This window comes from Lissotriton helveticus, chromosome 7, assembly GCF_964261635.1.
Source record: "Lissotriton helveticus chromosome 7, aLisHel1.1, whole genome shotgun sequence".
Taxonomy (NCBI): Eukaryota; Metazoa; Chordata; class Amphibia; order Caudata; family Salamandridae; genus Lissotriton; species Lissotriton helveticus.
The window spans coordinates 1,672,947,454-1,672,974,296 of NC_136068.1; the positions used below are offsets into that span (position 1 = coordinate 1,672,947,454).

The following is a 26,843-nucleotide window of genomic DNA, read 5'->3' on the forward strand; positions in this document are numbered from 1 at the left end:
GGTTTGGGGACAAAGTAAAGCATAGTATAATAATGCAATATATCAAGTGCCAAGCTCCAGATGTGGTGCTTCTCGAAGAGATGAACCTGGTAGGTAACTCCTGCAAGGCCATGGGCAGATGGGGCTACCGGCTGTTGACCCACTCTGGTTTTACCACGGGTTCCAGGGGAGTGGGTATCCTGATCAAGAATTCCTTTCCGATGTCAATACAACATACATGGACCGATGGGATGGGTAGGTATGCGGTGATTTCCGGGCAGTGGGAGGGTAAGACACTCAAGTTTCAAGTTTCAAAAGACCTTTATTCGAATTTCATAAAATTCATAAAAGTACCACATAAAAACAATTCATTTACATAACACATCATACAAAAATTCATGATTAAAATGTAATACAGTTTTGATGAGGCTAATTTCAGGGATTTTCCATCATTTTGCGCACTCGTATTATCAGTCTCAAGAAAGTGCTAGTGCGAAAAATTAATTCATCTGAATCCAGGGAAACCAACATTAAATAAGAATCCTCCAGCGACAATGGTCTATGTTTCGTAAAATATGGGGTTAAAAACCATTTGATATATCTTAGATAACGTTTACAGAAGAATAGGAAGTGCAAATCATCCTGTGTGCTAACACCATCACACGGGCATGGATTATAGTCTGTGCTATGTCGATAACCCAAAGGGAAGGAAAACAAAAATGTCACTGAACCCGCACTTAAACGAAACAAAAGTGATCTCTCCCAGTTGGTCATGGGTAGAGTAAGGTAGGGCGGGAGTGGTTGCCTACACAGTTCATTTCCCATATATTTTGCAACAGTTGATTTTGGTAATTCTCTTCCCATCCGTTCAGATTTATAAAGTGCATACAGTGTGTGTTTAACCTCAGTATTGTCCTTCAGCTCAATCTTGGTGGGGTCGGAGAAAAGATTACCTCTGTCCACGGCGCTTAGTGTTTTAGAGACTCCTGCGAGCCATAGAATCGCCATGCCATGGTCACAATTAAGCAATCCTTTATAATATTTTGTGTAAGGGTGGCTGAGTTGTTCCTCCAAACCCTAACCCAGAATAGTGCTGGTCTGGCTCTGATAAAATCACATACATAAGGGAGGTTTAATTCATTATGACAGATAAAATCAGAAGATGAGATTGGGGCGCCCAGTATTTTCCTGCAAAAATGACTTTCTTCCCATTGGATGCATGGGCTACTTCCCAACCCCCAAACCTCAGCTCCATATGAGGCTACTGGTAGGCACTGTAGTCTAAAACATTTTAAGATAGCTCTTGTGGCACCTATTTTCTTTGGGCAAGGCAAACTCAAGAAAGAATTGGTGGCTTTCGAGAACTTGCTCGTGGCGTGGGCCAAATGCCCACTCCACGAGCCGTTCGCAGTGAAAACTAACCCTAAGTAAGGAAATATAGGCACGGATTCGAGTTTATCTGTCCCTATGTGTATGGTGTTGAGCTTCCATTTCCCAGGGCCACATGACATGATAAAAGATTTTTTTAAATTTACACGCAGATGTAATTCCTCCATATATTGGACAAAGCTTTGAACAAGTAAACGGAGGGCATTTGGTGTGCGGGCCATAAGCACAGCATCGTCCGCGTATAGTAACACTGGTAGAGGTTTCCCCAGGATTATCGGTACGTCACTAGTAACTTGTTTAAGACTTCCGGCTAAGCCATTAATGTAGATAATGAACAACAGGGGTGCTAAAACGCACCCCTGTCTCACCCCCCTGCCGATATCAATAGCTCCAGAGACTTCTCCACCCATTCCAATCCTGACCTGTGCTTTAAGATCAATGTGGAGGTAGGCCAGGAAGTTAACAAGAGCCTCGTCTAGCCCGTAATTCAGTAAAATGGTCCAGAGTTTAGATCTATTCACTAAATCAAAGGTGGATGAAAGATCCATCAAAGCAAGAAAAATAGGAGATGATCGAGCAATGCTATACTTGTCAATTATCAATTTTAGGTACAAGCATTGCTCCACTGTCCCCACCCCGCTCCTGAATCCCATCTGACACGGGTCCAATAAGTCTGTGTCTTCAGTCCATTCAAGCACCCTGTTATAAATTACTCGCCCTAAGATTTTTAAGGTATTATCCAAAAGGGAGATCGGACGATAGTTGACTGGGTCCGACCTGTCTCCCTTTTTAAAGATTGGGACGATGGTGCTGGTTGCCCAGGTAGTAGGCATAGGCACTGTTGGCAAGCTGTTAAAGATATTAAGAAGAATTGGTGCCCATAGATCTGGACTGTACTTAATAATATCAATAGGCAGACCATCAGGGCCTGGTGCCTTGTTTCCAAGGCTCTCTTTTATAGCTATTTCTACTTCGTGGGCATCAATCTGAAGGCCACACAGCTGTCCTGGGCTGAAAGTCATCGACTCCTCGGGTGGTGCGGCATAGATTTTAGAGAAGTGGGCCTCCCATACACTACTAGTTATATTACAGCTAATTGGTGTTAACTTTTTACCCATTTCTCTTGTTTTCCTGACTGCGGACCAGAAGGGCCCACTGCCCCCCAGATTTGTGCTGGCGACCAGCGACTCCCACTGTTCCAAGAGTAGTGCGGCCTTTCTTCCAGCTATTTTAAGTTTGTACTGTTTCCTAGCTGTCTGAACAGCCGTTATACACCTGGGTTTAGTAGTAAGTGCCCTTCGTAATTCCCTATTTGCCAGTGAACAGGCCGAATCAAACCACCTTGGTTCTTTCCCTTCCTTTGGTAACGGCACTGACAGGAGAGTTTTTATGGATGAACACAATTTGTCAAAATCAGCAATTATCCTGTGGTGGTTACCGTCCATGGATTGGCAGGAGTTAATCAAGTGCGGGTATTTAGTTTGTGCACTATCCAAAATTACCCCGCTATCAACCCCGCTCCATTTTAGTCGCAAACCATCAACCGAGGGTGTGATGTCCCTTGCACCATTTAAGTTCGTGTAAACCGAACTAGGGGCTAAATCCAAAGTTACTGTAAGTGGATTTTGATCGCCAAACGATGTCTCCATCACTGTAGCCTTTACTACACAATCTATTAAATGGGGCGACATAAAGATATAATCAATGGTGGAAAAATTGTCCCTACCTCTGAACGTAGGAGCATGAAAAGCACTAGAAGTGTGGCCTGGTCCCATGGCATCACCAAGGGTGAACTCAGTTAGTATGTTGGCTAATTCAATGCCCCTTCGTTTCGCTTGATCTAAGTGGGTCCTATCCTCAGTCCCGTAATTCTTTAGTATCTTTGCATTGAAGTCACCCCCAATTAAAATCCCTGACCCAACATCAGCCTGTGGGCTAAATTCCAGATTGTGTAGGTTCTTTGCAAGTGCCTCAAAGTTCTTATTAGGTACGCAGTAAAAATCATTATTATAAAAATTGATTAAATAAATCCGGGTCTTTAACTTGTATTCAAGAATTTGTATATTGAGATTCCCTCTAGACAAATCTCTAATTGTGCCACCAGCCAATATCTTAATCCCAATAAACAAACCGCCCACAGCTCGGCCAAAACTGGGTTTGGGCGCCGTTACACTGAAACAGAGATAGCCCTCTATGTGTAGGTTCCCAACAGCCCAGGTCTCCTGAAACATAACGATGTCTATGCCATCGATTATCTTGGCCCATTGAGGATCTGAGAGCCTTGATTCTAGCCCAGCTACATTCCAGCTAAGAATTGACAAACCACGATAACTGGGATGTCTAGTAGGCTTGTTCCCAAGACTCCTCACTATGTTCACATCGGGTTCGGGCAATGTAGGAATTTTGTATTCATGTGTGGTTATAAGTGTAGCAGTGTGGTCATGTATTAGTGTTCCCTGGGTGGCGTTAGCTGGTATTGTTAGTAGATGTTTCTCGTTAATATAGCCAACTCTTGGACAACCACTATTGCCGTCCATATCACCAGTTAATCTTTCCTGAGTTGTTCTATCTTCTACTGATAATAGATATCCCTTGTTGTCATTGCTTGTACCTATACTTCCAATGTTGTTACCTACCCTATGATCCAGTCAATCCTGCTCATCTAAAATTGAAAAGGCATATTCGAACCTATTATAGGTTGGGATATTAAATAGAGCCTTACTGCATTCTGATGCTTATTCTGATTTGGGGTAATTGTTGTACGTGACCTTTCCCTGTGGTCGTACTGGGGCATAGTGGGAAAGTGAGGGTAATACAACGGATATGCTGGCATTGGGGCCTGATGGCACTGGGCAGGGCCCTTCAGGGGATTGAGATATTGATTCTGGTGAAAGAATGGAGACTCAATCCTAGTACAGAAATTTGGGTCCTGATAAGGCACAACAGGATTATTCGCCATATTCGACTTAGGGGAAATCAAGTGTCTATAAAAATAACCCAATGGGAGCCGGGTGGTGTTAAATTCCCATGATGAGGGCAGTGGTGCGTTAGCCAGAGTTTTTTCCGCCCATTGGGGGTTCTTAAAATTTACGATTATGCAGTCCCCCTCAAACTTTTTCTTCAGTGGGCCTACCCATCCCACTCTCTGGGTATGAATGATCTCCCTTGCCCCTTCCATTGGGAAGTTACAATTTGTAATTAACCAGTGTAGGGTCTTATTCTTAAGGGACGTGGGGGTTTCTTCTTGGTCCTTCCTAAGTTTGGGGACATTAACTAGGACCACCACGTACGCCCCGCATTCAGGCGGCAGGCTGATGCGGGGAGGAATCTGCCTCATGTTAGTTGTCGTATTTTGGACGGGCTGAGCCCTTGGGGGATTTTGGGCAGAATTATTAGTTTGGCTGTTTGGAATCCCCTTGCGCTGGGCAGTATTTTGCCCCTTCCCTAACTTTGTGGCTGCTTTGGTTGCATAAAGATTAACGGTAGGATTAACAATAGTGTTTGCTGCCAGTTGATTGGCAGCGGTTCCTTTACATGGAGCTTGTGGGGTTTTGGGCTTTGTAGTTAAGGTTGGAGCTGGGGGGTTCTTGGGTTTAGGACATGTGGGTTTTGGGGAACTTGATTTGGGTCCCACACAAGTTGGCGCCCCATTGCTAGGAGTGTTTTTAATGGGAGCGCTTAATTCAGCTAGTTGCTTTTCAATGTGTACAAGTCTGGATTCTATAGGGGACAAATAGATGCTAAAAAGTTCACCCATTCTTTCCAACAGTTGATCATTTGCAGTATTTGCATCAAGTTTGTCCCCTGTGCCCAGCGGCATCCCCTGAGACTCTTCGCTTTCTATCTCTATGGTTACATTTGTTCCATCTGCATTTGTGTGTGAGTTAGCGCCCTTCCAGGGCTTTCGCTTTCGCTTTGGCGCGCTATGCTTTCTAACCTTAGACATACTAGGCTGTGTTGTGTGTTTTATTTGTTTCCGTATGGCACCCTCCCGCCTACCCCTTAATTGCCTTGTACTATCTACAACTGTTTCATCTGGTGTAGGATTGATGAGCAGGTCCGGGGACCTTTACAGTTCCATGCTATATTCTGAATCTGAGTCTATTAAGGGGTTTGATGCTGATAAATTAACCTCATTTGATATACTGTGAATATCGGCACGGACATCAATTGTAGGTCCAATATTGATATTTCTGGCCTGAACTGGTGTTCTTGCCGATGCAATAAGTCCAAGGGATGATCGTTTTGCTCGGGCTAAATCTTGCGAAACCCTGCGCTCCAGGAGTGAGATGCCCTGATCTATGGCATCATTGGCCCTTATTATAAAGTTATCTATTGGGCCTATCACTGGAACCCCCCCAGCTTGCTGTTTTGCTTCTACTGCCCCTAGTCGACATAGTGTTTGTTTGGAAGTGTTTATGTTATCACAAGTAGGCTGTTACTCAATTCCAAACAAAGAACAAAAGGTGTTATACTGGGCTTGGACCCTCCCACTCTCCCCGCTAAATGGCAATGATGACAAAGGGATCCCCTGTAGGGAAACTATTACACAAAAGCGGGTGAGTCGGGACAAACCCAATACCGAGGTAAGCGCAGTATAGGGCACAAGTACAATACGGAATATGCAGTGGTTATATTCACTAAGATGTGTCACCACCTGTAACTGTAAGGGTAGGAATTGGGAAGATGAGAGAAGCAATATGCCGTACAGTGGAGTTCGCAAGGGGCAGGGTAATATATACACAAGTCTGCGTTATTTCCCTCATGTGGTAGGTAAAATATGTAGCTGTCCGGCAGTCAATCCAGATGAAACGAGGATTGTCGGAAAGACGTACCTTGGGAAGACCGACAATATCAGTGTTAGGGGGGTGCACCCGGCCCGGCCTCCTCGACCTCTGAGGACCTCAGTGGGCACGCCCGGCGTCGGCTCGCGTCCGCGACGCGGAGGGAGCTTCCTGGATTTAAGCGCCTCCGGGCGCGCTAGCCCTCGGGATGCGTGGACGGTGCCGGATGTTGTCCCAGGGCTTGCTGGGAGCTGTAGTTCCCCCCAACTGCAGCCGTGAAGCTGGAAACAACGGCAGCAGGGGGAACAAACAGCGTCAGGGCCCCAGCAGCAGGTGAGGGAAAGTGTGTCCGCCTGCTCCCCTCCTCAGCCCGGTATCAAACAGGTCCCCGCTCCTTAATGGGAGCTTCCTGGATGAAAGCGCCTCCGTGCGCGCTAGTCCTCGGGATGCGTGGGCGGTGCCGGATGTTGTCCTAGGGCTTGCTGGGAGCTGTAGTTCCCCCCAACTGCGGCCGTGAAGCTGGAAACAACGGCGGCAGGGGGCACAAACAGCGTCAGGGCCCCAGCAGCAGGTGAGGGAAAGTGTGTCCGCCTGCTCCCCTCCTCAGCCCGGTATCAAACAGGTAAGAAACTCACTCTGGTGTCAGTGTATATCCCGCTGGGGCTGCAGGGCCAATCTTTCAGTGACCTGGGTAAAATCGTATAGTCATTCCCAGTAGGCTCTCTAGGTATAGGAGGAGATTTCAATTCAGCTGTGTTGGCCTCTCTGGACCGCTCTCCCCCTGTACCATCAGCCCCTCACAGGGTTGTCTCCCAGACTTCATTGAGGCCATGGGCTTTGTGAATGTGTGGAGAGTGTTCAACACAGATCGCATTCAACATACTTTCCATTCTGGGGCACACAATAGCCTATTCCGTATAGACTACCTTCTCAATCCGGTGCCCTAAGTGGGGACCATCAGGGAAATCAGACACCTTGCCCGAGGTATATCTGATCACTCCCCGCTGTGGGTAGAAGTTGTCATTGGTGAGAAGAGAGTGGGACGGTTGGCGCCTATCAGCCCGTGGTACTTCAGAAACCCAGTGGTTAAAGACAGAGTAGTAACAGCTATAAAAAATTACTACCTAGAGAATAAGGAATCAGTGAGTTCATCCCAAACCCTATGGAAAGCCTTTAAAACTGTAGTGCATGGTCAGGCACTCTTGCTGATAGCGCGGGTGAGGAAAAAAAAGTTGAAGTAACTAACTTGCTTGGAAGAGGAAATCCACCTCATGGAAGACGATGGCGGGGAACCACTGACACCAGACAGTCTTCATGCCCTGAAGCTTAAACAAACAGAATATAAAACCATAGCTACTGACACCGCCAAGTCAATGAGTTGAGACAGAGAGGGTAGGCTCTATGACCTGGGGGACAAGGCTGGGGAAACTATTGGCATGGCTGGATAAAAGAGAGCAGGCGAGCAGACTGGTTCCGTAGCTGCTAAAGGGCTCAGCGGAAGTTATAACAGACCCACAAGAGATCGCTATTGAGTTTGCGGACCACTATGGCTCCATCTATAGCGCAAGCACTTCCTTAACGGAAGAAGACTCACAGGATCTGATCAGGGACATAAAACGTCCATTCCTAGACATAGATACCTGCTAGACACCGATTTTACTAACGATGATGTTGCTCAAGTGATTAGAAGCCTCCAATCCGGTAAGGCTCTGGCCCCCAACGGCCTGCCAACAAGCTCTACAAGATGAAGCCAGATTTTCTTGCCCCAAATATGTGAGCCATGTTTGAGGAAAGCCGAGACTTGGGGCTGCTCCCTCTAGATCAGCGGGTTACCACACTGATTAATATATATAAATGTGGCAAACCCAAAGGGCAATGCTCCTCCTACAGGCCCATCTCACTATTAAATGTCGAGCCCAAAATACTCGCAAAAATACTAGCCAGGCATTTGGTATAGGTAATAGGCAAACTAGTGCACCCTGACCAGTCGGGCTAAATGCCCCACCGTAATACTGCTTTGAACCTAAGGAGGCTGCATTTCCCTATATGCGGGCAAGATCCTGCTTCATCTCGCCTCCCCTAACCCATTGCTCTGCAGAGTACTGGATATATTCACCAACTTTGGGAAATACTCTGGGTACAAGACCAACTCGTGAAAATCACTGATATATGTCCTTAGTGGTGAGCCGCCTCCACTGCCTAGAGGGTATCCTATGAAGGAAGCAAAAGAGGGCTTCAAGTATTTTTGGAATCTATATCACTGAAGACCCCAAAACTAGCTATGATCGAAATTATTCCCCCTGCTACAGAGACTAAAACAAGATGTGACCCCTTGGAAGACCCAACCGCTCTCATTATTGAGGAGGGCGGCATTATTTAAAATGATGTCTCTGCCATGTTTTCTATATGTCCTCCACAATTTCCCAGGTTCAGTCCAGCTGAAATGTATTAAAAAGGTGGAAAGCCTTCAGATGGAGCTGCTTTGGGATGGTCGCCCTCGCATAGCCCTTCCCAAGTTGGTTCTAAATTGTTATGATGGGGGGATTGGGCTACCAGACACAAGAAAGTATTACTGGGTGGCCCACTTAGCAGCTATAAATCAATGTATGTACTGTCAGTGGGACGACCTAGGTTACAGAATGGATATAGGGTTATTACCGGAGGGTACCTACAACATGGCTCTCTATTCCAGGCCCAAAAGATTTTCACTTATGGGGCAGACTGGACATTCAGTGCACGTATGGTACACAGTAAATAGAAGCCTGGGGTGGAAACAAAAGTTCACAATTGCTACTCCCTTGTAGGACTCGGAACAGTTTGGCACCCTGAGGGGTTCAAAGGGATTTGATAAGTGGGACCTGATAGGGATCAAGAAAATAGGGGACCTATGGCAGAAGGGAGAAGTGGTCTCCTTCACCACCCTGCAACAAGAATACAAACTGGCCAGCACCGAATACTTTAGGTATTTACAGGTGAGACATGCGCTAACGTGGCACTTACAGAAAGGGGGTATCCTCCCTGATGCCTTGCTGCTGGAAGACAGGCTACTTGATGGGTACCTAAAAACAAGAGCAGTGTCCTTGACATATAAAAAGCTCGACCCTCTCAAAGTGATCTGGGAGCACTCGGGGAGCAATGGGTTGGAATTTGATGACGTTGAGTGGCAAGAGGCAGTGGCATCCCCGCAGGAATTTGCAATCTTCTTCAGGCTGTGCCTGGTCCAACTGAAAATCCTCCATAGAATTTATGTCAAGGGGACTCAGTTTGTCAGTATGGGAAGGGCGGATGAGGGCATGTGTAGGAGACAATGTGGTCAGGAGGGCACATTTATGCATATCCTGTGGGAGGGTGTGCATATACTATATACTATATATATTGGAAGGGGATACACGCCTGCCTCAGTGAAGTTCTTGGATCTGTGGTGGAGAACAAGGCTAAGAGATGTCTTCTAAATGTATGGGAGCCCACAGATTTGGGTACCATATATGGGCCACGTTGGGACTGATGGTCGCAAAAAGGAACCTGCCAGGTTGTGGGGAGCCGGAACACCGCCCAAACTTATAGATTGGAAAGCAGACATGTATTGGTGTCTGCTGTGGGAAAAACTGTGTATCTTTCTAGAGGGTGCCCCAAAAAGTGGATTGACATATGGAGCAAATGGAATAGCTACTGAAGTAATATCTGTGAACCCCCAGCTGTTCTCTCTTTGGAAGATCCTGTAACACAATAAAGATCATTACATTGCTATTTCATATGACATATCATACAATGACGTCAAGTGTGACTATAATCATGTAACATGTCCTATCTCATCAAATTGTGTATGGAAATGTCGTCTTTTTGCTGTTTAATAAACAGATTTATAAAACAATGAAGAACAAAGCAATGCAACAAAAGCCAAACACAGAGAGAACCAAAGAAAATTCAACACACAACCACAATGTAGCAGTACACCAATATAGTATAGCACAATGACAAAACAAACATATAAGTACAAAAGAACAACATGTTGAACTAAAAGCAGCACTACAGCACAGCAACTTACCATCACAACACAATAAAAGAATTGTTAACTGTTAGACCTGGCATCATTGGCATAAGTCTCTCCTCCATTTTTTCTGTTTGCCTCCTCTGTTTACGATGTTTTTGCTAGTATATTGCTTTGGGCACTGTGCCACTGCTGATCAGTGCCACAGTGCAAGTGCTCCCTATGTGAAATTGATGTATTGATTGGATTCCATGTTTGGCTTATTTAGTTTACTGTCAGTCCCTAGTAGAGTGCACCAGGAGTGCCAGGGCTTGTAAATACAAATGCTGCTAGTGGGCTTGCAGCACGTGTTGTGCCACCCACAGAAGCCGCCTGCTAAAATATGTCTAAAGGTCTGCCATTGCTAGACCTACGTGCAGTCTGGTACTGTCACACAGACTGCGCAAGTACACCTACTTGCCAGTCCCTAGACCTTCCCTTAACTTCATGTTAGTCACCCCTATGGTAGGCCCAAGGGCAGGGTGCATTGTAAGCATAAGCTAGGACAAGCATGACAAGGTTAGCATGTCCTAATAGTGAATTACAGCCATATTCGTTTTCACTATTGTAAGGTTACCTGCTCTCCATCAGTTAGAATGGGCTGCCAGGATTATTAATGCAAAATCCTAGCGGGCTCGGGGAGCATGGTGCAATGTCGAGTTTGGTATCCCTGAACTCAGGGTTTAATAACGCATCCGTTTGGGTGGATGGTTTTTGGACTCTGTGTTTGAAAATAGCACTTTTAGAAAGTAGCTATTTTCTTGTCTAACTGTCTACCGGTCTCTGCTGGTTCTGGTGTGCATGTGACAGGAGCTGGGTGGCTCCAGAGGTCTGAATGAGTCAGTGTGGGGTGAGTGGGGCATTTGCATTGAGAGTGGGGGAAGAGTAGCTCCTGATAGCCTGCCCTGCCTGATACAATGATGGCTCCACCCCCCTGCCAGGCGACTGATGACTCTGTGCCTGCCGGGGACTTTCCGGGCCCCACCTCCTACCGGGCGACTGATGTCCCTGCCCCTGCCAGTGACAATGCTGGCTCCGCTCCTGCTGGACGGCTGAAGACTCTGCCCTGCACAGTGAATAGGCCAGGTGCCTCGGCCTGGCAACACCCACAACAAACCCAAGACGGGGGAAATTCCCCTGCATGGACAAAGGGATCAAAGCCAAAAAGGGGTATAAGAGAAGGACCCCTGAACCAAGAATTCAGATCACTTCTGACAAGGAAACCTGAACCAAGGACAAGAAGCCTGCTGATCCAAGGACTTGCCTACCCCTTCTGCCAGTGTGCTGTTTGTTGGGGGAATCCTGCAGTTGCTTCTTTATTTTTGCCAAGGAACCAGGAGAGAGGAACTGAGTGTGTACTCTCAAGCTTTGCCAAGGAAAATCTCCAAGGGATGGAAGAGTGCCAGCCTCCTGTTGAAGTCACAGGGCCAAAGGACTTCACTTATTTGCTAAAAGTGCTTGTTGCTGGAACCTGAAAATTCAGCACCTCTGAAGAATCCAGCAATCCCAACTCCGACGTTCGCCGACGGATCCAGCCCGACATCGTGAGTGCAGCTCCCGTGTCCCGCACCTCCGACGCCGGCCGCCGGGCCTGATCGACGCCAGTGAGTAGCGAGTTCAGCTCCAGCTCCAAGTGACCCTGTGTCGACGCCGCCGCTGATCGCATCGACGCCGAGCCCTCTCGACGCCGTGAGCGCTGCTCACTCTTGCAACATCGACATCGACGACGACGCCGTATCCTGCTTCACCTCGTGAGCGCTGCTCCTGCCTGACATCTGTCAACACCGCTGCAGATCGCCCCGACTCCGAGGCCCGATCGACGCCGAAGACGCGACGCCGGACCTCTCGACGCCGCTGATCATCGAGTGCTTCACTTTTCCAAGGTACTGTGTTGTGGGGGTCTGTGCGACTCCGGGCTCGACGTAGCGCTCCTCGCGGTCGACGCCGAACCTTTGGATTAACTTTGCCTCGACGTCGTGTGACCCCCGTGCAGGTTACATTGTTGCCAAGAACTGTGTTGTAAAGAAGAAGAGTTGCTTTTGTTACTAATGACTTTGTGCTAAGAAGAAACTACGCTTGAACTATTATTTTTCCTTCCAAGAGTATTTATTAGGATAGTGGTATATTTTTGTCGTTATTTGGTCTTGTGCTAAGCCTTATATAAACATCCTTATTTTTATAATACTACTGTGTCGTGTCCATTTGTAGTGTATTCACTTTATTACTGTATGTGGTCATAAATGCTTAACGCACTGCCTCTGAGATAAGCCTGTCTGCTTTGCCAAGATACCAAGGGGGTGAGCAGGGGTTATCTAAGTGTGTGATGCCCTTGCCCTGACTAGAAAAGGTGTGTCCCTATTTGTCAGAAGTGTATACGTCTGCCAACTAGAGACAGCCGCTTCTAACATTAACCAAAAATAAACAACAAGTATACCACACTGCAACAAAACAATAACATTGTGTTTAGTTTTTCTGTTGAGTTGATGTTGTTGTAGTGTGTAGTTGTTGTGTGCAGGGGTTCATTCCTACACCAATGACACTCATATCCACATTCAAATGAGATCCAAATGTGTCACATTTATTATTCTACAAGATTGCCTGACCTCCATGAATGGGCGGATGGCAACTAACTGGCAACATAAAATAGCGCCAAGATAAGGATCATATCGTGGGCAAACAAACCCAACTTTTAGCTCAACATCTCACAGACCACCAGAGAAAGTAATTAGCACAGGCAGATTCTGTCCACACCCTTTACTCTACTATGATCAAGCCTAATTATCGTCAAATTGTTCTATTGTGGGGCAACCCTCTGACCCTAATTTTAGCCACCAAAGTCATTGACATGGTACACCCGGGTGATTCTAAGCCTTACTCTAATCGGGATATGACCAAAAGAAAATTCTTAATACTGTAGTGCCAGAATAAGTGCAGATTAGCGGAAAATAATGACACATTTGTACTTGAGATCCTTGTCTTCCTGGACTTTCATGCATACAATGCCTGTGTAGTAGTTTGAACTGCCATTTTGACCTGGGAAGTAAACCCTCTTGCCAGGCCCAAACCTTATTTTAATACATATAAATCACCCTTAAGGTAGGCACTGGCCAGCCCAAAGGACAGTGTGCAATGTATTTTAAAAGTTTGACATGGCCTTTATATTTTACATGTTGTGGTAGTAAAAATCTCTTAAATTCCTTTTTCACTTCTGCAAGACCTATTTCTCCCATGAATTAACATCGGGATTACTTTATTACATTGTATTAGTGTAATTACCAATTGGGAAACAATAGGTATTTGGAGTTTGGGGTCTTGGGACTTAAAATCTAAAATCACAACTTATGATAAAGTCAGATTTTAAGTTATAAGTCTGAAAAAGCCACTTTTAGAAAGTTGGCATTTTCTTACTTTAACCATTCTGTGCCTCTGCTTGTCTCTGAATACACGTCTGGGTTGGGTGACAGCTGGGCTTTGTGTATTCCCTCTAGACAAGGGGTGGATGGTAAAGTCTGCTCTGTGGACAAAGTTAGCATAGTTTTATGCACTCTGTCGGAAAAATTCTGCCAACTGCAGCATAGTGCAGATTTTCTTATGCGCGGCTCACCAACATTAAGTTGCCAAGCACGAACAAAAAGAAGATGAGTACTAGATCACCTCCTGGTAAGAATTCTCAATGTGGATGGTCACGACAGAAAGAGGTAGCACTATCGGGTGTGTCTTGTGTTCCTTTTCCCTTCGATTTTACTGTATGTGACAAGCTCCCAGGGCTTAAAATCAGTGAAAATAGCATGACAAACTGGAATTCTGTGTTCACAAAACTCTGCGGAATCTCAGTGAGTTTTTAGGTAACTTCTAGGAATTCCATGAAGTTAAACTCCTCCCACTTTACCCACTCATCCTCTAGATATCCCCATACAAAGGGAGCTTAGGTGTGCCTGATGGTCCATTCACATCCAGATGGGCTGTCACCAGGCTGATGGGCCATCCCGGGCAAAATGCGAGGGAGGACATGACACTTGCATAGGGTTGTACCTGTCCAGACACAAATAGGGGCTGTGCCTGGCTCGACCCAAAGAGCTGCATATCCTCTGTTGATTGTCTAGGAACTGGGCAGTAGGAGCAGGGACTTTTGCACTTCACAGGCCTCTCTTTGAAGTCTCCCCAACTTCAAAGGCACAACTGGTTATAAGTACTTGATTCCTGAAATCAACAATTCAGTACACTTCTGGACCTAAGGACACTCTGCCAACCATAAAGATAGCTCTTCTGCTGGAAAGACTGTCACTATGCTGGGTTCTGCTAGATTCCTGCTCTGCTGTGCCTGCCCTGATGCCTGCTTCCCTCCTTGCCTGATAGTGAAAAAGGTTGGGCCTGCAGTTCTACATCCCTAGAAATAAGTGACTCGAAGGGACATGAAAGATTTCACCCAACCCTGCTACATCTTCTAGACTCCGCCAACTCTGAATCCTGCTCTGCCAAGTGGTACCAATCGAGTCCTGGGCACTTGGAAGTGGCTGTTTTCTGCAAAAGCAAGACATCACCGTTCTTTAGCCCTTTGCATGCTCGTGTCAGAACCATTCCGTCACGAGCCACGGTAGCGCTGTGCTGGTGACGGATTGGTTCCGTCACGGCCCGGCCGCCTTACCTGTGCGGCATCAATTTCGAGCCTGCGCGTTCTATTGAGCTGGCGAGGCTGTGATGAAACCATTCCGTCCCAAGCACAGCGCCACCATGGTTCGTGATGGAGTGGTTCTGTCACGAGCATGGCGGCGCGGCGCGGCCCTCCTCCCCCTTAGCGCCGCAGCATAATTACTGCCGCGGCCAAGGGGTTAAACTGAACTGAAGCATCTCGCCACAACGCTAACACATCACCATTCCCGCTGCTCTGAACATTTCACCACTAGGGATTCAACAACAATGCAACTCCCAACTGTGCGACTCAGAACTGATGCATCACCTGCAATCCTATTGATCTCGACAGTGATATATCCTGCAAGAAGGCACTATTTTCGGCGAGTCCTACATGGCTCCGGTATCCAAACCAAGCTCCATTGCAGTTGGCCTGACTTTTCAGATTTGATCCTGTACAGGAGGCTCAGAAAACCAGAGTGGAATTCTATATGTTTCTAAGTCCTACATTTCCAAATATTTGTTATAAATTCATAACTAAGGGCCATATGTATCAACATACCCTTTCGCGATTTCTTAATAGCAAATATTAAGGAATCACTATTTAGAAATCGCAAAATGGTATGTATGTAGAAAATCTATTTTTTTAGCGATTCCTTAAAATTCCTTAATTTCAATTAGCAAATTGCTAATCGCAATTAAGGAATAATTTCCCATTCATTTCTATGGGTCAGGAGGCCCATAGGAATGAATGTGAAATTATTCTCAATTTGCGATTCACAATTTGCTAATCGCAAATTCAGATTAATTTCAAGGGTGCAGGGGTGTCTCAAGAACACCCTGATGCACCCCTGAAAATGACATGTGTGCGCATATGGCGCACATACATGCCCTAAGGGCATGTATGAGCGACACATGGCACCTTTACAAATTGCATCAAGTGCATTTGTAAAAGAAATCGCAAATTACCACCAACTACAAGTTGGTGACAATTTGCGATTCCCTAAGGACATTTTGGAATTTTTTATTGCATCATACATTGCATTTAAGGAATCGCAAAATTTGCGATTCCTTAACTTCAATCGCAAAATAAGAAATGGCAAATTTTGCGAATCCTTATTTTGCACCCAAATACTTTTATACATACCATTTTGCGAATATGGGCTCGCAAACGCCAAAATTCTGCGAATTTCGGCATTTGCGAACCCATTTGCCCTTGATACATATGGCCCTAAGGCTTTACTATCTTTCTAACTTGCTTCGGATTATTCTTCTGTGGTGTTTTCCCTGTTTTACTGTTTTAAGTATGGCACAAATACTTTACACATTGCGTCTTAAGTTAAGCCTGACTGCTCTGTGCTACGCTGCCAGAGGGTGAGCACAGGTTAAATTAGGTTGTTTATTCTACTTATCCAGATTCGGATTGTGGTTCCTGCTTGACAAAGTGTTATACCTCTACCAACCAGAAACCCAATTTCTAACAGGGTCCTTCTGCAACAGGCTATGTCTCTACAGACACTGAATGGGGATAGATGCTAGTTGTACTCACTCAGCCTACATGTGTGTCCATGCTAGTGCGAACATGTTCACATGCACACAACCATGAGCCTAATACTACATCTGTGTAGAAGCGGACCTTACTTTAAAAAGCAGACACTGGTGGTTAGTACTTCCATTTCACTTTATCACAGCTTACAGTGAGTGAGACCCAAGTAATGCGACTTACCCATATTGGAGGTCTGAAATCTGGGCAGTCATGAAATCAGAACTAATTAGGGGACCTACGTCTCACCCAAAGTCTACATATATATATGTATATATATATATATATATATATATCCAACAAAAGCAGATTCCCTTTTCAAAAAGAGCCAGCAGAGACCACGTGTTTGGCAGTAGATTTATTTCCAACAGGCAGCTTGCTTGCACAAATCCAGTCAATGCGCTAATGTCCTTTTCAAAGCCAAACGCGTTTCGAGTATCCCCTTCGTCAGTGGCTTTCTTGGAAGGCAGAAAAATTGCGGTTTACTGGCATTTCCAAATTTATCCTTCTCCCGCCCTGTTGGGCGTGGCCAGATGGCCTTGTGGGAGATGTAGTCCAAGCCATTTTGATTACCTCAGTGGGTCCGCAATATTCGCTCATCTTTTCCACAATTATTTCACTTTGCTCATTCTTTGGTCCGTGCCCTGCTTTGCAGCTGTCTGTTCTACTGCGAGCACACACTTGAACTGCTATGATGCGTGTTCGTTCTCTTCCTGGTTGATGCAGCATCTCATGACGCCACCTCTCATTCTTTGGTCTGTGCCCTGCTTTGCAGCTGTCTGTTCTACTGCGAGCACACACTTGAACTGCTATGATGCGTGTTCGTTCTCTTCCTGGTTGATGCAGCATCTCATGACGCCACCTCTCATTCTTTGGTCTGTGCCCTGCTTTGCAGCTGTCTGTTCTACTGCGAGCACACACTTGAACTGCTATGATGCGTGTTCGTTCTCTTCCTGGTTGATGCAGCATCTCATGACGCCACCTCTCATTCTTTGGTCTGTGCCCTGCTTTGCAGCTGTCTGTTCTACTGCGAGCACACACTTGAACTGCTATGATGCGTGTTCGTTCTCTTCCTGGTTGATGCAGCATCTCATGACGCCACCTCATTCTTTGGTCTGTGCCCTGCTTTGCAGCTGTCTGTTCTACTGCGAGCACACACTTGAACTGCTATGATGCGTGTTCGTTCTCTTCCTGGTTGATGCAGCATCTCATGACGCCACCTCATTCTTTGGTCTGTGCCCTGCTTTGCAGCTGTCTGTTCTACTGCGAGCACACACTTGAACTGCTATGATGCGTGTTCGTTCTCTTCCTGGTTGATGCAGCATCTCATGACGCCACCTCCGATATATATATATTAGAAATAACTTCTCCCTCGAAAAAGAAAAGGCAGGAACCCAGGGGGACAGGTTGGAGAGGCTTAAAGGTTCAGGATTCCGCTCCAGTGGTGGCGAATGCATTTCGGTAAGAACCTTCCTCAGCGCCCAACACCAGACCATTATGACACCGTGTAAGTCTTTCTGGCCGCTATTTGAGTGATTCAAATACAGGTCCGCTCCTCCCCCAATGACGATAGCGTTCACCTGTTGCAGTTTCTTCACATCTCAGAACTGCAACACCCATAATGCCTTGTGGAAGCAATGCAGGTAGGTAAAATTTTCGGGGAGCGATGGTCAGTTGAATATTGCGGTACCTCAGTGCTGGCAGACACGATGACACAAATCGCCGACTTCCTGAACACTCGGTCTCCCCTCGGGTCCCCCCATACTGCCACAGCCACAGATGTCAGGAGTCAATTGTGCAGGGGCTTGAATGCGGACAGCAATTAGCCCGAGAGAGGTGCAATACCTCAACTGTTCGCCTTCTCCTTCCAATAGGGCGGGTACCAGATTCAGTCCGCAGCCAACAGGAAGACTGGCCGTGAGGCTTGCCAGTTGTAGTCTGGACCCAAAAGCGTGGCAGGGGTGTCCTGTAATGCGTTGCTGGCCAGCGCATAAACATTAGAAATAACTTCTCCCTCGAAAAAGAAAAGGCAGGAACCCAGGGGGACAGGTTGGAGAGGCTTTAATGTTCAGGATTCCGCTCCAGTGGCGGCGAATGCATTTCGGTAAGAACCTTCCTCAGCGCCCAACACCAGACCATTATGACACCGTGTAAGTCTTTCTTGCCGCTATGTGAGTGATTCAAATACAGGTCCACTCCTCCCCGATGACGATAGCGTTCACCTGTTGCAGTTTCTTCACATCTCAGAACTGCAACACCCATAATGCCTTGTGGAAGCAATGCAGGTAGGTAAAATGTTCGGGGAGCGATGGTCAGTTGAATATTGCGGTACCGGAGTGCTGGCAGACACGATGACACAAATCGCCGTCTTCCTGAACACTCGGTCTCCCCTCGGGTCCCCCCATACTGCCACAGCCACAGATGTCAGGAGATAATTGTGCAGGGGCTTGAATGCGGACAGCAATAATATATATATATAAATATAAAAGAATTGAACATTTAGTATGGTGTTTTCATATTTTAGTGAATAAAGCAAAAATTGGTGAGCACATGTCAAACACTTATGCCCAGAATATCAAGCCTTGGTCTAACAAATGAGGAACTTATTTTCTCTATAGTTCCAACTTATCACAATCTAGGGAAGGCAATTCACATTAGTTCCTTTCTTCCTCTTCTGCAGGAAAGACATTACCATCGACTTGAGCAGCTCTAATACAGCATCTAAGAGTGAAGAAAAAAACTATCTCCACTGGAGCTATCAATTCCACCTTAATTCCACTGTAATTTTAAAGAAATAACTACAGTTTCAAACGTCTTCATAACATTCCACACTAACCAAAGAAATTGACACTAAAGCAACACGTTTAAAAATATCAATATAGCTAACACGAGTGCCCATTGACCTACCTATTACAAAACAAACTTTCACCAGAAACCCACAATGAGACTCTGCTATTATGGTTGCAAGGGTGGAGTACTGGTAAGTAATGCAGTTCAATGACACTGTATTTCATTTGCATTAGACAATGTTACAGGTCAACATTTTTTAGAGTTACAAGTCATCCACAATGATTTCTTCATATTTTTCACTTGAATTAATTGACAACCACCACGTCAAAATAGGCATTAAATCAATTCACTCCTATGAGAAAAGTGAATACTTTTCCGAAGTATACATTGTTAGGGAGTGAGAAATAAATGGGGAAATCACATTTCAAAAAGCTTTCAAAGTTTCCCCATTTTCATGTTCCCCCCTGCCAAATTGCAAAGGTTTTAGGGCAGACTGGACAGCTTTTTTATCACTAGTGTGGCCATGGTTAAAATATCAGTAAAATTGTAAACAGTTTTTTCAAGGTATTGTCCATAAAAGAACCCTATTTCTGCAACTTTTAGTGGAAGTTGCAAACATACCTGTTGTTCTCTGGCCACTATTCCTCGTGGTACTCCTTGAAGAGTACCTCTGTTTTCTAGCCACTTGATCAAATCCAGACATAAAGACACTGTACGGCCAGAGTGTCACAAACAATAGTAAATTAGAACACATTATACATTTATGCTCATACTGGTAAAATATATTTTACAAACATTCTCAAACTGTAGAAGATATATTCTTATAGATTTCAAAAAGCTATTCTGGTGCTACTTTGGGACTATCAGAAATGTCTTTATTGTGCTCCATGCTCTACCTCCTCTGCAGATGTGACTGTGTAATGTTGGAGTTATGTGACTCTGAAATGTACTGAACAACCTGCACCTGCTATGAAACTCTAGTAAAAGTTGAAGCTAACTTACCGGTAGGACACATTGGAGGGTGAGCCAACACTCTTGGCCTCTTGGATCTGAGCCTCACTGATGTCGATCCCAACCACCTTCTGAAAACGAGGAGCCAAGAAACGAGTGCTGTCCCCTGTTCCACAGCCAACATCGACTGCAAGCTCATAGGGATTCTTCTGTTGGAAAAAAAGGTTTCAGCAAGATTATTAGAGACAGGCTTTTCCTTGTGATGTCCTTGTAATATACATGGCATTATATGGAGGTCTGGTACTAATATCTTACTTTATATTTCAAAATAACCTGAGAAATTCAAGACAAAAAACAAAGCTTAAAGTGACGTTATAGTTAGGTGAAAATGCCAGATAAAAATATAATTCAAAAATCAAAAACACACAGAAATTCACCAGTTATTATTTACTTACCTACTTATAACCTGTGCCCCAACCATGAACTACCTATGATCTCCAAATTACTTCACACATTACATGTTAAATGACATCAATGGTGACATCACTGATAATATCTCACATGACATCATTGATGGCATCCCTGATCACATCACTGCTGACATCATATGTGGTGGGCACTTAAGCAACCAGTCAAATTTCCGGAGCAAGCAGTACTTCATCAAATAAGTAGATACTGAGTTCAAGTAGTTTGTGTTGCAGATGTACATTTCCAATAGATTGTACCCTAATTCAATGGCCTCTTACCAAACACATAGTAGAAAAAATGAAGCTTCTCCTTGAAATACATATTTCTCATCTGGATTTCGTTAAACAACATTAAAGAGTTGTCATGAAGTACTATAGGCAATTTCAATATTAACTTAGGAATTTTTATCTCAAATATTCACTGAAAATGTTGTGATATGGTACATTGTTTTTTTTAATGTATAATCTATTGGTGACTCACAGAGGGTTCATGTCATAGTATGATTGCAAGCCATGTTTAAATGGTGCACACCATTCTGCTCTTTTCAATAATATGTGCAGTGTAGTTTTACATTCTAAAGAGGATTGCCCTAGGGTTTGGTAGTTCATGCCTTACAATTGGCTGATTAGTACAAGTGAAGACAATATTTCCAAATGGATCTATGTGTACCTTGCTTAATACCATCAAGCTTCAAAAGCTTCTAGCAAACTATCATATCTATTGGATGATGTAATCTATGAAGTGATCAGTGATGTCATGCACATTGTCATTTGAGCTGCCATTAGTAAAGTCATAAATGTTGTAATTTAACATTTCATGATTGATGTAATATGTGAGCTCATAAGCAGTGCATGTTGGGGCTGCAAGTTGTTGTCAGGTTTGTGAGCTATAAAGCAGGCATCTAAACTCCAAAGGACCACCTCTCACTTTCTTTTTACAATTGTTTTACAATACTGTGGTATCCTCACCCGCGGTATAGAAAAACCACAAAAACTTCACTTATTGAATCTTGTGCTGTCTTGGGGTACAACAACTGTTGTGGTAGGCCAGCACTACTTCACATGGGTTCTTGCTGGGTTACACAGGAGGACATGTGGCATAAAAACCATATTGTTTAACTTTTGAGCCAGCGAGGCCCCTCTGTGTACCGCAGAAGTGCCAGGGGATCAGAGTACTGCTATACTGTCTCTTTATATGTTATTTTAGTTTAGCTTTAGAAACACGTTAACTATGTCCTTCAATGGTGGCACATTCTGTTCATCCCATGACCAGCCAATCATCTCACTTGGTTCTGTGAGACGGTAACAGTCTCATGAGACTGAACCAGTCTCATGATACTGAAACATTCAATGGGAAAAAAGCCCTCTCAGCCAATTAGAACTCATTAATTTTTATAACTTACAGTACCATGGGACCAACTGTCCAGATATAAATATAATTCCTATGCAAAGCCCAAAAAGCCAAATCTTTAAAAGAATTCAAACAAGCTTTCCAAGTAAAGTTAAACCTATTAGCCACATTTGGTATAATTTTTGGCTAGCCATTCTGCTTATTGGTGGGTGTTTCTGAGTGCTCCCCTGAACAGCCCCATTGTGATGTTGGCAACACCCACTAAAGAGTGCTTCTGCCCTGCATAAGAAGATTTTTATTTTGCTCTCACACCGAGAGCAAATATGTTTTACTGCACACACTCACAGACAGGGAAGAAAAAACATTTGCCCCTGCCCGCCAAGCCAAACTTATAGCTGTACTACGGCTCAGAGAGGGGGGGATCTTATGCCTCCCTCTCCTCAATTACCATATCGGTCGCATTGCATTGAAAGTAGGCACAGTCTCTGACCTGAGCTTGCTGTTGCTGTTCTACTTGTTCTGTTTGCCTGCTCTAGCTTGCTCCTCCCCCAGGCTAGTCCTCACCCCAGCTGTGACGCTGCAATCTGCCCTGCGCTTACAAAATGATACAAATATATACATTAAGGTGCGATTACCTGCACATTAATGTTACTACTTTTATTATTATTTACACAGCCTCCTCCCCCCCCTCGTGGTGTGTGTTTGCAGGGCCTTCAATCTATCAGCACACAAAAGCCCTTCAAACGTCGTCCCTGTTTAGGACTCATGCCCCGTGTGTGTCCAGTCCTCCAGTGGGTTTGGGGACTGGTTCTCTGGAGGAGACTCGCAATTCACGCTTGAAGCAACTCTGTCACCGAGCATGAAAGAAAAGACTCCTCTCCTTCACTCGTATCTCGCTGGTCGTGCTCAAAGGCCCGCCTGAGAGGAAAGGAGACAAACGGCTGTGCTCGGCCACTGGAGGTCACTGGCAAAACAATGGCACCATATCTGGAGCTGCGGAAGGAGGATGGATCTGACTGCTGTATAGTGTACAATGCTTGTGCTGCTGCCCATGCCAGCATATACCTTAGCCTTCTCGTGACACGTGTCTTCCAAAACACCATAGAGCTGCAAGCGAAGGAGGAAAGTGATTAGTGCTGCCACCTGACTGGTTTTCTACGGCCCCGCCAGCATTTTGATGTCTTGCCGGTAAAAAACATAAGCAAAATCACCAATAGCTGGTATTTTACCTCTTATCTGTACATACTTCAAATACAAATAGGAAGTACTTTTAAATATGTTTGGGAGCTGTGTTAAGCATCCCTGGCTAATAATTAAAGGAAACAAAAGCAGACATTAATATTACACATAAATATATTTTATTTAATTTAAAGTCCTATTTATTATCATGCCTGCAACTTTGCACACACTTAAAATAACAACAAATGGCCAGTATTTTTTTTCTCGAAAACTTAAGATGGAAATCCTAGTAGTGGTGTAAACCTATTGGTACCGCCTTAACACCCTCCCGGGTAATAAGCTACACTATATGAATCTTCTACTTATATGTCTGCACGGTGCTCACAAGCACCTACTTTGCTTTGTTTAATCCTCAGAGAGGGTGGTGATTCGGTTGCTGTGTTTCGTATGGCTTGGTGAAATGGCTTTTAGACAGTGAAGGTGGGTGCATTTTTTTGAAGTACTGCTCTGTGGCCCCTTGACGTCATTCATATTATAGCTGCACTCCTATCCAAAATAAATACCCTAGGTTTATTAAAGCCCCCCTTTCACTGGAAATACTGAAGTGCTTGCACTCACTATTCCATAATATTTGTTACAACGAGTACTGGTTCTCTCCAATTAAAAGTATTGCTCCAGCGCTGAGCATTGCAGGTATACTTTCTTTCAATTTTAAGGAGAGCAGGTACTTGACAATACCAACCCAGTCCAAATACTGACTTAAACTGCTTCTTGTCATGGGAACTATTCCTGCGTAAATGGGTTGACTAAACAATGTCTATCTTCATTCATTTTTGCGGCTTCAGCGCTCCATTAATGCTCTCAGCCTGCCCTAGCTCACCTGTGCAGCATTTCTAAATGTAGCAGGCTGTACACTTGTGCCAGTCGTGCACCACACCAAAATAAAGCCACCACCATCACTCTCCTGGCCAGGCAAGCCCTACCGGGGCCCATCTAGCAGTGCCTCCGAGCTAGAGCTGTGACAGGCCATACTTCAACAACAGTTAAGGCCAGCGCTGGTACTTAGATACAACAACTGCAAAACACAAATAGCTGAAAAAAACGTTCTGAAATTTGTCATACCCTTTAACATGTCTGGCCATTTAAAGAGAAGATACATTGCATTTTGTAGATTATAATTTGGTGGAGATTCTGTTGTTGAGTGAATAATTCTAGTTCTTGTGCAATAGTTTATATGTGAAATGTGTGTGCTACGGGTGAAACTTCAGAGTGTTACAGAGGGAGTGGGAGAAAAAAAACCAGAGGAAAGGTGGACTTCAAATAACTGTTGATGATGCAGGAGGCATCCAAGGAGGGAATATGAGAGAAGTAAGGCGAATGTTGTACCTTTTTTGCTTTTTATACCTCTAGAGCTACACTTGGGCTGCCTCAGTATGCCAATGGAGAATAGGAAGAAAACAGAATGTAGTGCAATGTGGAATACTGTGTGATGCTCTTGTTACCCTAAGACCACTTCAAAGTACTAACCAGTAATAGGAGAAAAAAATGAACTACTCTGGTTTGGACCGTAGATCGATAAATGGCTGGCTTAGACAGAGTAGTGATGCTAGGGAACTTGTGTGAATTGGATGCTGTGGTTTAAACAAAACTGCTATCTCAAATTCACTCCAGTTTGTTTATCAGTTAGAATCTTCCAATACAGCGGCGGGCCAAAAACCAGGGCCGGAGTTCCAGGCAAGTGACTATGCTTATTGCTCAGGAAGGGTTTCTTTGGTGGAAATAACTGGGTCGTGAGCAGCAATGTGAACATGTGTGGAGAGAGTGTGTGCAAACTAACCTACTCTCTGTCACCACTGGAGCATGCAGTCAGGAAGACGCCACCATCGTCAAACTTGACCCTGGCCTTCTTGCGCATAACCATGGGCGGCTTCTGCTCCATCTCATGCCATGGGGCTTGAGCTGTTCATTGCTCTTCTGCTTTGCGTCCGCCAATACCCTGCTCTAGGGGACCCTCTGTGCTCACCCCCCAGCCAGAGGGGAGGGAAGAGACTATCCGCCCGCACAGCACCAGGTCCAGCACTAGCACACGCACATCGGCATGCGTAGAGATGGTCCTGCAGGCCTCAGAGCGGACGGTGGCGTGTGAGCCCCAAACTCACAAACACTAAACGCTAGCAGAGGGCCCTGGGAATGCGCTAAGCTCATTAACCTATAGGCGTGAGATTTTAGCCAGGTAACTGCTCTGGCCGTAATTTGAGAGCAATTACGCACGCCAGACTGGTCAGAGTAGAGGTTCAAACAGCCAACGTCTTGTTGGAGTCGAAGAAATGTTAAGATACATGCACATGTTTCTATTAGCATTTGCCTGACCTTTACATGGCGACTGCTTATGACACGGTCTAAGGCTGCTCCGAGTTGTATATGAAGAGTCTGCGCCGCCTTTGAGCCGGGATTATAAAAAAGACAACATGTAAAGCTTGAGACCTTGTCAGAGCTCATACTATACAACTTACTAACTCTAACAAGCATGTGAGAAGGCACGGACTGCGGGAGAGGGTGGGGGGGGCTACTGGAATAAAATAGTGTTGGACAACAGGCAGAGTAAAGGGGCCAATAGCCATGGAAGGACACAAATGACGACATAGTAATCATGATGAGGGACTAAGAAGCCTAAAACCAATCGGAAGGCAGCAGTTAACACAAAAGTAAATGAAAAACATGGGCGGAGAGTTGGTGGAGCTTACACAAAGCTTCCACACTATAGTGTATAGTGCATGCCTCGCAAAGTGATGGTAGCGCATTCGCACTGCAACACCAAGCGAGACCTGACAAGGAGATGTTGGACAGAGCGCTGAAACGTTTCACACACTTACCCCCAGTCACAGATCTGGGTTGAATCCAAGGGCTAGTTGGCTGGCCTTTTGTTCAGAAGACTCAGAGATTGAACAGGCTTCCTTCATCTTGAGCAAAGCATCTGGACTCTGCCAGTTGTGAGTCCCACCCTCCCAAGTGGTGTTACCCAAGCCATGGACCCTTGGAAGTTGGCCTGGACGTGCTATGCTAGCCCAACTGTGATCCCAGCAAAACCGATGCATCACAATGCATCATCTCCCAGAAACTCCTCATCAGAGCCACAGCACAAAGCATCATCTCACCAAACTCCACAGCAGGACCAATGACAATGCCCTCACACATAACCATGTTCCTCTTACCTTCTTTTCTAGGTAGGATAGGATAAGCCCCTGCACCTCGCTAGGCTCACGGATCATGTATTTCCGATACAGTGACGCATGTTCCTTCCTTTCGTAGAATCGAAAAGTCATCTGGAGATGCAAAAACACAAGAAACAAAATGAAAAGAACATAAGGATTATAAAAATAAAAGATACAGTGAACAACAATGCCATAATCTACTAAACTGGGTTCCCCTCCCCTTAGAACGAAAACCATGTATTAGTGCAAATTCATAATTGCTGCAATATCATTATGAATGTGAAAAATCACCCTAGTTGCAGCATCAACAGTACTGTGGAAATTCAATTAGTGTAAAACATATTCTGGTATAAAATCAGTTTTAGGTGTCAAATCATATTTTGATATCAATTCAATAGGACCATTTTCGATCAAACGGACATTCAGATTTTGGTACCAAAATGTTCTTAGGTGCATTGTTAATGGAAAGTTGCAACACATTTAGGTAAAAGAAAAGTACACATTTAGAAGAAGTGAGTCACATTTCAGTGCACAAAGACTGT

The 26,843-nt window shown here is 45.0% G+C and overlaps 1 protein-coding gene across 1 annotated transcript in view; it reads right to left on the bottom strand.

Moving 5' to 3' along the window:
* The window catches only part of LOC144767610 (putative methyltransferase DDB_G0268948), a 191,615-nt gene extending 165,203 nt beyond the window's left edge, over nt 1–26,412 (bottom strand). The window contains exons 1-2 of the mRNA XM_078651013.1: nt 26,302–26,412; nt 20,144–20,301 (exon numbers count right to left, since the gene is read on the bottom strand). Of these exons, the coding sequence (XP_078507139.1) occupies nt 20,144–20,301; nt 26,302–26,412 (269 nt within the window). The remainder of the gene's footprint in view (nt 1–20,143; nt 20,302–26,301) is intronic.
* Between the last annotated feature and the right edge of the window lie 431 nt (nt 26,413–26,843).